The sequence below is a fragment of the Myripristis murdjan genome, chromosome 7 (assembly GCF_902150065.1).
Source record: "Myripristis murdjan chromosome 7, fMyrMur1.1, whole genome shotgun sequence".
NCBI classification, from domain to species: Eukaryota; Metazoa; Chordata; class Actinopteri; order Holocentriformes; family Holocentridae; genus Myripristis; species Myripristis murdjan.
The window spans coordinates 30,565,550-30,578,595 of record NC_043986.1 but is presented as its reverse complement, the minus strand read 5'-3'; the positions used below and the strand labels follow the sequence as shown (position 1 = coordinate 30,578,595).

Sequence of the window (13,046 nt, the reverse complement as noted above, 5' to 3'; positions counted from 1 at the left end):
CATTATAAAGCCGTCTCTGACACATGATATCTCTATCGGAGCAAACAGCAGCAGAAGGGGACAGAGAGGGAGAGGGAAGTGGGGGTGGATGGAGGGTATGATGGAGGGAAAGAGGAGGGAAAACAGAGAGAGAGAGGGGGAAAAAGGGGGAAGAGGAGGTGAGAGAAGAGGAAGGAGGGAAAGCTAAGGGAATGAGAGCATAGCAGATATACGTGGTGGGTAGAATTGGGAAGGCGGTATGGAAAGAAAACAAAAAAAAATAAAATCAAGAGAGAGGGAATGAGGATGACAGAGAAACAGCAAGAGAAAGAAAGAGGGAGGCAGGAATGGATGGATGGAGAGGGAGAGGGCGCTTGGGGAGAGAGAAGAAGGGCCTTTATCAGTGATTCAAACAGAGCAGACAGACAGCATCCTGGAGGACAGCAGGCTCAGAGCAGAGAGCAGCCAAGGCAGACAAAAGGCTTATTCAAGCTTGGAGAGCTCCCTTGATAACACACACAAACAGAAGCGCACACACACAAACTTGAATAAAAGATGCACAAGCACTGCTCCCTCGATATCACACACACACACACACACACACACAGAGCCAAATACACACACCTTAAAAAGCCCTCCCGACACTCAGCCTGAATCCGGCAACAAAAAAATCATCTAAATAGACTCATTCAACACAATAAGAGCTTAGAGGCGGAAAAGTCGGATTCATGTGAGGCTAAATAGGGGGACCAAGACTTCAGATAACCTACTATCTGCTGGCCTCTGCCCTTGTCCAAGCCATGACTCAATATTTAATTCTACAGAATCTCCACCACCAACACTGACTGGGATCCTCTTTGACTGGCTTTGAGGAGGCCTAAGAGGACCGCAGTCTTCATATCTTCATATTAAAAAATGAATAAATAAATCAATTCAATAGGGAGACTGTTTAAAAAGTTGCTTCTCATTTCCAAAACATTTAAATGAGACTTTGGAGGCTGCTTTTGGCTGTCACTGAAAATGTCGAGGATGCTTGGTAGCTCGGGGACATTGAGTTTAAGCTGAAAGAATACAAATATAAATTGGTATAATACAGATAGAAGGGGAAATAAGAAGTCTATGTTCTATGTGTTACATCAAAATAAAGTCTGTGGTGACTTTGTTCTCATTGAAGCAGGAAAGGCTCTCACCCTGGCACCTCATATCTCTTTAAGACTAAAACAGTTCTGTTTCTTGAACTGGTTCCATTTGAGATTATTGAGATGAGGATGCTAACTAGCAAACCGGCCCACATTTGCACAAGTTTGAAACAGTTACCACAGAGGTGTTTTGCCGGGTCGCTGCCCACTGACTGAATTCAGCCCTAGTCTGCTGGTTTGCTGGTCTATGACCAAGCACACTGCTGCAGAGTTCATAATATTCTTCCATATTATCACACTGGGTCCTTTCTGGAGTCTCTTTACAACTTCATTTTTTAACTTGTTGATAATTTGGTCCTGGGTTCTAATAAACCCCGCCTTGCCAACTGTTCAGCAATTTCAAGATATAATTTGCTCCCTTCCAGCTTGATGTCACGGTTCACTTCAGGTTTTACTTTTTTTTTTTTTGTTCTAACTGGGAACCAACTTTTCAGGTTCCAAAATTAGGTTTACAAACTGGAATGGAACCAGTTGCATGTAAAGGCCTATTAGATATTAGATACCAAAAACGTTCTCCGCAAGAATTCATTACTCAACTCATTCATTCAATATTTAGCTATTATTCAACTACTATTTTTTTTACCAGGTCTGTTCTTAAGTTATCCATGGAGAAGGAACAATGGCCTCTGCAGTAATTCTGTATGTGCTTTATGCTAGTGTCTGAGAGCTGCAGGCAGACATGTTGCAAAATTCAGTCTCTGCACCCACAGGGTACAATCAGACACTAGACATTTGTCCTAGACAGTTTGAATATGAATGAACCCGGAGAGCTGTGCAACCAGTACAAGTCTGTCTCGCAGTCCAGTCCTTTACTGGTGTTATTGCTGACTGCTGAATAAATGTGTGTCGAAGCCTGTCCCTATATCCAGCTTGAGTAAGTGCTGAGAAGTACAGGAAGAATAGCCAGAGCCCGAACTGATAATAAATCTGAAGACTAGCCCAAAGACCTAAAATACACAGCAGTGTAGTCCCAATACCAAAGTTTCTACCTGAATTGAAAATGATTTCATTTATACCTGTCTCATTTTCTCTGGATAAAAAGGTTGTATTCCCAAGGTCCTGAGGTGTACCTCCTCATCCCTCTGCTATTTTTAATTTATGATATCATAGATCAAGATACGAAAACAATAATCATGCAGAAATGTGAGCAAGCCTCAGATGACTTCACCCCAATAGTGGTTTGCACACAGTAACACAATGTAGATGGTGAAAATGGCTTTTAAATATTTTCCCACTGTGCTGGACATTATGCATGGAGATCAACAGCTAATGTCATAAATATTTAATTCTGCACCAAAAAATAACTGTCTCAAATAAACTCAAGGCATTCTGGCTGCTCAGTGGTCTAACATGCGTAATGTGTATACCGAAATCTAGGGCAGGAACTTTGTCACATCTATTACCCCCACCCACTTTTCAATTCCAATCTTTCTTGTCCTTTTCTACTTTGAAGTGTTATATGAAGGTGAAAACTCAAAAAAGTGACTAATCTTTGCAATGATGCCTTATAGCAATGCAATACTTTGCAAAGTTACTTATGTTACCATATATAACCTGGTTGGCTGTGCAGCAACTTTTGCACAAGGATATGTATAAGTCAGAGGGGTGTCTGTCTGTCTTTATAAGCAAAACAACTCCATATTTCACCTCCAGCAACAGTTTGTCAACCAGTTTAGGTGGACTGGGATTCAGTTCATGATATGATGGACTGTTTGACATGGTTGCCAAGTTTTCAGCTGTTTGACTCATTTGAATTTTGCGCTGACTGCTGCAGTCCACTGTCCCGAACCAGACTGCAACTCTGTCCATTCCAATCCCACTTCCTCTTGTGACTGTTCAAATCCAATCCAGTCCAACTTTTTCAACTGAAAATACTCTGGTCACCCTCACAGCGTCTGGCTGAAAACTCAGCACAGCCAGTGCATTGTCAGTGAGAGAAATACTGGTGGTAATGAGGTACCGCAGGTACAGGACATTGGAACCCAACTATGTGGCAAAAAACTCTTGGATCCATAACAAGTACAAAATTTCATACAAGACAATATTTTTAATAACTTTAAGGCTTTGAAAAGTAATATCCATGTCTCAACACTTCCACATTTTCCACCATTGGAGGTTTTTCAACCCAACTCTTATCGCTATATTTTGCAATGATGTGATGATGTTTGGAAAGGAACTGACACATAAAATGAAGAGGTCCATATGAGTGACATGGTGATTTCAAAGAAACACATGGTTGTTTTGGAACTCAACAAACATAACTCTTCACTCTGAGTTTTATTGTCCTGCAAAGTTCAGTTAAAACTGAACCTATGGGAGGACAAGAAAAAACTGGCTGAATTTTCAATTTCGGAGTAAACTACTGATCCAGGTTTCAATTTGTCACTTTTTGTAGGCCAAGAGGATTTCCCACCAGTGAGCATACACACAGCAGGATTTTATTTGGACAATTAACTGAACAAAACAATGAGAACTGTGCCCAAATTTCTGATATCCACTTAAGTCACATGCAGTGACTTAAGATTGGAATATGAGGTATTTTAAAGTTTTTAAAGCCTAAACAAATAGTTTATTTCCTTTAAATTGACTGCTGTTTGCTTTAGTCACACTTAAGCATCATTTTCACTTGGGTCACTACTTCACTTGCACCACTACTCTGAATTGGATGTGATGTACATCTTCTTACCCAGTGTGTTGTAGACACCATCAGCCTCCTCTTTCACCTGTTCGTCCAGCCGCTCCATATTCTGGACCAGCAAGGCCACCACCTGACCCTCCAACTACAGACACACAAGAAGTCAAGAGGAAAATATAGGCCAGTCAGGTGCGAGACACTTCAACCTTTTGTGATTGAGAACATCATGAACAAATTCCCCTAAAATTCGGGATATAGAGGACATGTTGGATATATAACATCTTTTTAATAAATTAAAAACTTTGGAAAAAGTAATTTCCATGTCTCAACTCTTCAACATTTTCCACCACTGGAAGCCTTTCCACCCAAGTCTTAACTTCATATTTTGCAACATGATGTGATGTTTGAAAATCGACTTGAAGAGGAACAGGTGAATGATATGGTGATTTCAAAGAATACACATAAAGATGTCCCTGAACATATCCCCAAGTCATGTATTGTGGGGTCATTGGTTGTTTCAGGTCTTGAAACATCCGATATCCTCTCCCAAGTGATCATGCCCATGAATTGCCTCTCTGAATCCATGAATGTTTACTTCAGAAAAAGAAACTTGGTTTTTGTCTGAGATTCTCAAACATGTCCACATGTTCATCAGTCAAATTGAAAGTGGAGACCCACAGCCCAGCAGAGTTAGTGGGGTGCTGACTGCCTGGATAAAAGTACTATTAGAGATGAAAGAAGACGGACAGTCGACACAGATTTATGAGCCTCAAGAGACCATCATGGATCACTTTGATTCATCTTATCAAGGCTACCACCTGGCCTTCTGTTACAAGGACGGAGGAGTTACAGCGAGGAATTACAGCGAGGAAAGGAGAAAAATGAATTCAACCAACCCTCCATGCCTTGCAACTACTTCCCCTGCCAGCTGCTGTAAAGAACAGGGTGGTCTATAGATGCTCCACAGCACAGAGGGCCAGTTTACACACAACATTCATGATGTTGAGACAGGTGGTCTCCTTTAGCAAACCATGCACATGCAGGTCTCTAAGCACAGCACATGATTTATCAAGTGGTACTTATGCATCAAAACATGACTAAACTTACACCTAGTCCTGATCACACATATGCACAAACTCCTGGTGGCATAAAAATGTAATAGTGGGCAAAATAGCTCTATGATACTACACCACAATTGAGCAGCCATTAGAAAAAAAATTGACATAACAATTAAGAACACAGCATTAATACTTTCATAGCATAGCTACAGGAGAACACTAATCACATGCCATGTAAGTGTAGCGTATCCAACTGTCCACCATGCCATCATATTTGGTTGATAATGCTTATTGAAATTGTTTGTTAATTTGCAGTGAGACTGAATACTGAATCATTTTTTCTTTACTTCTAGTTCCATTCTCATGTCTGGTGACACTGCATTAACAGCAATGGTCACATGCTGCTGGGCTACAATGTTTTTTTTTTTTATTCTTGGATAAAACATTTCCAAAGCTTCCAAATATAACATTTTTGTCCTGCTCCATTTCATTTTCAAGTACTGCCACCATACTTTCAGTAAAGTTCATCTTCTTGTGTTTTTTCATGTGCCCCATGCTCTCTGCACCATCTAACTCTACAATGGACTCATTAAGGGAAGTGTTGTTTCTCATATATGATCAGTTCGGGTTGGTTCCATATGTAAAATAATTTGCTATACATGAGCACAGCCATAAGTGGGATTTATCAGTGTTGGCTGCACAGAGCTGTGTGTATGCAGGTTACCAAGTTTCTTGTGGAACACATTTAAAACTTGTTCTCCACACACTTTGATAAATGAGGGCCCAGGTCTTTGACAATTGGCGCCTTTGTCTCTGCAATCCTTCTTCTCACTCCCTATCAATAAGCCATTAAAATGAATAGCAACAATATCTTTTACAAAACAATCTTTAAAAAAGATGTTCTCCTAGGTGTGTGCTCACACCATTCCACTTGTGGTTCAGTTTCAACCATATATTGTGTTGATAATGAACACTCTACTTCCAATATGTCTGAGGCCAGTGCAGTGTTTAGTTTCCATGGGTTTAAATAAATAAGATACATAGATGCATCCAATGTTGCCAGGCTTGGGTTTCTGTTTTTTGGTTTGTTTTGTTCTGTTCGGTCAATGGCCAAGAAAACACTGATTGCTGTGGCTTTTGCAATGGAGGCAAGTATCCTATGTAGCATCAAACCCCACTTTCTGATTGCTGCAATTGGTCAGTATAGGTTATCAAGATCTGTGCCATTCCACAACAATCACAGGTCTGATCCCCTCCAAATCAAGTACATCAATATGTCCATAAAACCATGTGCCTTGTTAAAATTCCATCTAAATAATAATATATTAGTTGAATGCCTAAAATGCAAAGTGTGAAGTCACGCTCGTCAAAGACCCTCATGGCATCAAAGAGGACCACTCAGTCATCGGGGGTGGCAGAGCAACTGCCAGTCTTGTTGACAAATGCCACTGGCATACCGCTTGGCGCATTTAAACAAACCCAGACTCCTTGATGAATGACTCTGGTGGTGGTGCGGTGGGTCAGGAGAGGCTGCTGCCACACAGCTCTTTCGTCTGTTATGGGCATATAAGCCCATCAAAGCCCATTGTAGTTTGACCTTTGTCTCTATGTCGCTCTAAATGTCAGCAAACATGATAGGGCACTAACAGCCGTCTGTGGTTCACCGACAGCCATGATGACGGAGAGAGAGTGGGGGAAAAAAGAGCGAAAATTAACAACTGCTGCCAACCAACATGGCTAAATGGTAAGGAAGCTTTAGATAACAGTTTGGGAAAAAAGGGCAGTGGATACGTTATAATTATAGGGATGACCTGACATTTTGAAACAGTTTTTTTTCCCCGTTAACCAAGCTTTGGTGGTGGTGTAACACTCGAGTTCAATTTTATGTTTCACACATTGGATAATAGCCACAAAACGCTTCACACAGGCAATGAAAAATATTTGCAAAGAAACCTAACAGCTTAAAGTAATGCTCATGAAAGCACAAGAACAAAAATTAGTTGGTACATTCTTGCTTCAGAGACAATACAGTATGTTTCAACAACATTTTGATAAAAAATAAAAATGAAAAGCACAGTTGTGTCATTTTCATTTTTGGGTCATTTTCAACATTTTCAACCAGGAAAGAGGAAAAATGCAGTGTATATTAATGATGTATACCTTTTTTTGAAACAGCTGGTGATTGTTAACATTCCTGACTAAAAGCAATGCCTCTTAGTCAGCTTATAGACACACATTGGATAGACCTGATTTCAAAAGCCTTTTGTCCAACAACCTTGCAAGAGTTTCATGAGGAAACAGACAAAACTCAAACTCTCTGTATGCCTTTCAGTCAAAAGAGCATCTTGCTGATTCAGGCCTCGCTTTTGATTCTCAAATGAAGGCTGAGGGATCGACCCTGTCTGGCTGGGTTAGGTGCCGGAGCCCAGAGCGACTGCATCAATAACATCACACAGTGGTGTGAATCAGGAACTCACCAGTGCGTCTATGAGTACCTCGGCGCCCTCCTCGCTCTCGTGGAGTGTGTCGATATCTGTCAGCTCCTGCAGCAGGTCCACGACAGCTATGGCGATATGTAGCACTGGCTAAAGAAAATAAGCTTGTGTCAATGAGTTGTTGCTGCTGCACCTCTACTGTTCCACTTGTCCATTTCTGCCAGTAAGGAAGACTTTAATCAGCGTTTCTTATGGCTTCTTGTTTTTTTAAATTTGTAACCCATTGTCTTTATAAAGTGTTGCTCTTTTAGTGTTCATTATTTATTTAGTGTTTATAAAGTGTTGCTCTCGTCCTTCCTTATTTCAATTTTCTTGTTTGGATGCATTCTTAAATTTATTCATGCTATGAGTGTCTAAAATTCTGTCCATGTGTTTTGTTTTGTTTGTTTTTTTTTTTTTCAAATAAATTATAATGACTCCAATAAAGCAAAGCTCCTCTACAGCTTCTGTGTATATTGCGTGTGTTTTGTTTATTACAGTACAGGGTTATTAGAGTTATTAAGAGTTGTTAGACTTTTTGTTGACCAAGGCAGTTTATCAGTGACTGTTTTAGTGTGCAGTGTCCACATCTTTTTTTTTTTTTTAAACACACCTGCCAGTGTCCTGAGAACTCAAAATAAATCACCTGTCAACAACAATTTTTACTTTGATTTGATTGGCTCCGGGTCAGAGAAAGTGAACGGTGGCCAGCAGGGACAAAGTTTGTGACCTGGCAAAAACCAAAGACTGTGTTTGACCAATGATTTTGTGCAAGGCGTGTGTTGATTTCAGACAGAAAGTGTGTGTGCATCAGTATCTGTGTAGATAATTTAGATTTAGATTTTCTTTATCTGATTTCAGAGAGAGGATTATGCTGGCCATTAATATGTTAGAGTACAAACTAAGAATGCAAGGACTAAAGTAGACAGTCCAAATCAATCCACTGATCAATCAGCAAAAGGATATCCGAGTTTTCGTGACTGAGGAGTCCGAGCAGGGAGTGGACGGCATTGAGCTCCACCAGGAGGTGGTAGAGGTCTGGCATGGTGGCGATCACGTGCATTTCCTGGATAATGTCGTTCAGATCCAGCTCTGTCTCCATGAACCTGGACCACAGAACAGCATCAAACAGTTTGGTTTAAAAAATGACTGTCGAAATAAATCACAATAGTAACGTACCATTTTAGCTCAAAAACCATAAAGTTTCTCCAGAGATATCGCAAGGTGCCTCAAGGACATAAGATCAATCATTGTTTGACAATCAATTACCAATTAAGACAAATGTAACTATTATTTTCTACTATTATTTCATTTTGTAATAGGATCAATAAAATTTCCCCCAACAGCAAAATATATGTACATTTGTCAAGAACTAGCATCAAGACAGCACCCATTGTTTCTAACCAGCACTACTCCAAAGAATGCTTATTAAGCTTTAATTCAGCTTAACTTGCTTTTCCATGAGACTGTTTAGAGAAAATGTGACATTAAGATGTCTTTAAATGTGACTAAATGATGAAAAAAAGTCTCATTAGTGAGCTCACTTCTCTGGGTTGTCCGGAAACTTAATCCTCAACTCCTGGTTTTTGTACGACCTTTTCTCAAAGGTCAGGATCATTTTCTTCACTGAGCTCTCATCCACCGGCTCCGCCTGTTTAATTAGCAAGAAGAGGGAAGGGCGGAAAGTGAAGAGGAAAAAAGGAGGAGAAAAAAATTGGGAAATGGTGAGCAAAAAAAATGGAGAGAAAATGCCTTTACTGAGCCTACAGCTGCAGCAGCAACAAACAGACCTCAGGGCCACACTGACTTTGTCGGCAGAGAGGAGTTGCCAGCAGTTACGAGCAGTAGGAAATGAAGTGAATTTCAGTGAAAAGGGAATACGTTTGACCCCCTGATGGCTTAAAAGCTTATTGGCCAGGTAATGACTGTGTATGAAATTACAATCATCTGACATTATGGAACATTAAGGCACTTTGCTCTGAGTAGCTCTTGACATGTTGAGTATTTAAAAAGGCGGCAGTGTGGGATGATAAGAACAAGGTAACAGAACAGAGTGAAGGTCTATGACAAGTGCAATTTTTGTAGTGCGTTACATAATAGGCTAACATTTCCAGTCTTTATTTCCAGAGACAGGCAGTCAGAAACTTTCACTCTTTTCTTCTCCCTCACCACATTCGCTGGAGGATCACCCTGGTTCAAAGCTTTCTCATGGATTTTTCTCTGCATCCATTGTCTCTCACCGCACGTATGCACACACACACACACACACACACACACACACACACACACACACACACACACACACACACACACACTTTCCTACCCAACAGTCCACCTACATCAGCCTCAGCTACACGTACACCTCAGTCCCAAAAACACTCACACAATTAGCGATGATAGCAAAACCAAAAGCTTTACAATCAGTGGGACATCACACCGATCCAAGGGACAAAAAAAGAGTGGATTTGCCAGCAAAAAAAGGACAGGATGTACACTGAATGCATAAATTATCTCTTTGTTCTTGAATATTGCATTTTAAGATTATTGTATGGCATATGAGACGAGCTATTTGTCAACAAAGCTCTCATTATTTCAGGGTTTTAAGTCCCATAAAATGACCTCAAGTGACCTCTACTTCCTGTAAACCAGAATATCTGAAATAGTGACATCACCCTGCACCCGTGGGTATAAATTAAAACTCAACCAATAAAACCTCCGCAAATCTTCAAACTTCCTCTCTCATCCACCTAGCCCTTAAAATAAAATTGTTTTTCTTTCCCAAACTGATATCCTGTTGGTTTACACTTATGAACAATCCTTCTGTGCACTATATCCTGCTTCAACAGGAAACATATCAAATCAAGTAAGTAAGGAAGTAAGACTCCATTTCATGGGGTCTTTGAGCAACACAATGGATTTTTTTTTTTTTTAATTTAAGAGAGGATACCTCCTGCCCTCAAGCTGTGGTTGATGTAACTTTCATCTGATCAGGCTGAAAGCAACAAAGCAGCTATGTTGCTTTTTGTTTTACCGGCTCACTATAACAGAAATTCTTACATCTGCAAAAGGTAAAAAGGAAAATAAATCAGGGATTAAATGAAACAGAGAATTTGCTTTAAGTTTTACTGAACCACAGCAGAAAAATGACGTAGCGTTTTTGTTTCACTGCTGTTGAATAGAAAAATGATCAATCCCATAGTACACTCAATACAAACACCATAGACAGATTGTCATCATCATCATCATCATCATCATCATCATCATCATCATCATCATATGGCTGTAGTGACAGCTTCAGTCAGTAGATGAAAACAATCATGCAGGAGGATTGAAATGTTTCAAAACACCGTCTTGAAACAGATCAACAGGTTCAAACTTGACATCCATCCATCCTCTTCATCCACCACCCAACCTGACCCAAACTTTCCCGTTTCCCTTCACCTACCTCTGGTTCCTCTTCATCCTGGTCCAAAAGTTTCTCCAGAACCTTCTTCTTGTCCCCTTTCGGCTCCTCTATATCCATCATCTCTCCTCCCCCTCCTCCTGCCACCTCCCGGAGTCTGGCCGGCTCCCTGCCACTCAGACCCTTCTGCTGTTTCCCTCCTCTGGAGTCCTCCTCCCCTCCCCCTCCCCCTCCTCCCCCTCCTCCTCCTCCTCCACCTCCTCCTCCTCCTCCACCATCCTCCTCTCTGGGACGCTTTGCTCCTCTGTCAGGCTGCAAGGTGAACAGGATGCAAAGTTGGACACGAAGACAGACAACAGCTGTTTATCATCTTGCACAACAGGTAATTACCTCAACTTATAAATGCATATGGAGGAACGTGTGAGCCTTGAAATAACTGAGATGTCGATTATTCAGAAGAGGGAGCAACTCATTTAGAGGAAGGTAGTCTCTCCATCATGTCTCAGCTAGCCTGGTGAAGATCTGAGTAGGGCTAAATATAAACACGCATCTTCATATTGCACTCATGAGCCTTCCTGTATACCTGATTAAAGAGTATGGTGAAAATAGTACAACAAAAACGTATAAAGGAATCATTCAATCAGGTTGTAACGTCAATGCAGAATTCTTACTTTGCCTTAACCTCTTGTCTATAAACTAAGCACAACAAACGTAGAATTTACTGTATTCATACTATGTGCATTGATTCAAGCAGGCGGATCCTAAATATGTTGAAACCTGAGCAAATTCCCTTGCTGTCTTTCAAAAACACCATAAAGGTGATGAGCAAATCAGCACGGACATCATAACAAAAGGCAATTACTGAAATATTAGAAGAAAAAAATACAACATTTAATTAAAATTACACACTTTAAATTCAAAAATTACCATGCAAACTGTCAAAATCTAAAGAAAATACAAGAAAGTTCCCCCCAGTGTAAAAAGAAAAGAAATTACGTGAATTTTGTTGGAAAAAAAAAAACTTTCAAAATAAAAGCTCTGCAGCCCACAGGCTCCTTGGAGGGTCAAAGGGTCATTTTAAGATATCTTCTAAAGTGTTGTAAAGATTGATGTGTCTGTCTGGCCTGCAAACACTCTGTCCTCTCTTGTATGGGGGAAAAAATTACCCCAAAAAGTCCAATATTGTCATATCAACTCTTATGACTGGCTCACCTGTTATTCCATAAACCAATGCACACCATATGAACCACTTCCAAAAGCGCAGGTTTCATGGAATAAAACCGCTTTTGGGTGAGCCACTTGTGTGCAGAATGTGTTGGTGAACTTTATACCGATTTATTAAAGATGTTTGGTCATGTTCTACGTGCTTATCAATGCGTCTGTCGTTACGCACGCCAGCATTAAATTACGCTAATTTTGATAGCAGCTGGTATTGTGTTTCCTCCAGTCTCCTGATGTGGAGCGTTTTTGTGTCTACTCATCTACCTCCAGATGTGTAGTAGTGTTTAATTCAACCTGCACTCACTGACGGGCTGTCGGTAACCTGTGAAACTAATGTTAGCTTACATGCCAGTTTCTGTTACACACACACACAGACTGACATTAGCTCCGGAGTAAACATTAAAGTGGTCTCTTTTCAAGTCGCACTGAGTATTAGCCGCACTGTGCTGGCAGGACACAGCTGAAACTGAGTTACCATCACCACTGAAAGCCGCCTGCTAGCGCTGCCGCTGCAACAACATGCAGCCCTATGAATGAAACTACCTCTAGTTAGCTAGCCTTCCTCAAGCTAGCAGCCTGACGAGCGGGATAAAACCGTGTACCTGGTAGCTCAGGAGCTCCCCAACATCCATGGCGTCCGCTCAGAAAATTTAAAGTCGAAAAACAGTTTTCGTCACGTTTCCAAAAGAAATTAAGGTAGCACTATGCGGTTAACGGCTAGCTGGCTGTTAGCGCCGCACTCCAAGATGCCTGCCGTAAAGCGTTTCGCTCACTGTCGCAGAGACACATTGTCGTAAACTGATTGAGGAGCTTGTGCCATGATTTCATGCGGAATTATAAAATGTGACACAAATTCAGTACTGCTGTTTAATTTTGAAACTCCATAGAATATGATATATATCCAACAGAGATTTTACTTATGGCGGCTATCAGCAGTAGTGGTGGTAATAGTAGTAAAAGTATTTCTTCAAACAATAAAAACTAAAGTGAAATGGGCAGACCTGTACTGTAAAGTAACTGAAACTAAACTGAATTGTAAAAAAAAAAAAAAAAAAAAAAAAAAAAAAGAAGAAGAAG

At 40.6% G+C, this 13,046-nt stretch overlaps 1 protein-coding gene across 1 annotated transcript in view; it reads right to left on the bottom strand.

The window, feature by feature from the left end:
* ctnnbl1 (catenin, beta like 1) overlaps positions 1–12,757 on the bottom strand; it is a 67,215-nt gene extending 54,458 nt beyond the window's left edge. Inside the window, exons 1-6 of the mRNA XM_030056321.1 lie at positions 12,572–12,757; positions 10,791–11,060; positions 8,890–8,996; positions 8,312–8,451; positions 7,349–7,446; positions 3,865–3,958 (exon numbers count right to left, since the gene is read on the bottom strand). Of these exons, the coding sequence (XP_029912181.1) occupies positions 3,865–3,958; positions 7,349–7,446; positions 8,312–8,451; positions 8,890–8,996; positions 10,791–11,060; positions 12,572–12,601 (739 nt within the window). The 5' untranslated portion in view covers positions 12,602–12,757. The remainder of the gene's footprint in view (positions 1–3,864; positions 3,959–7,348; positions 7,447–8,311; positions 8,452–8,889; positions 8,997–10,790; positions 11,061–12,571) is intronic.
* Between the last annotated feature and the right edge of the window lie 289 nt (positions 12,758–13,046).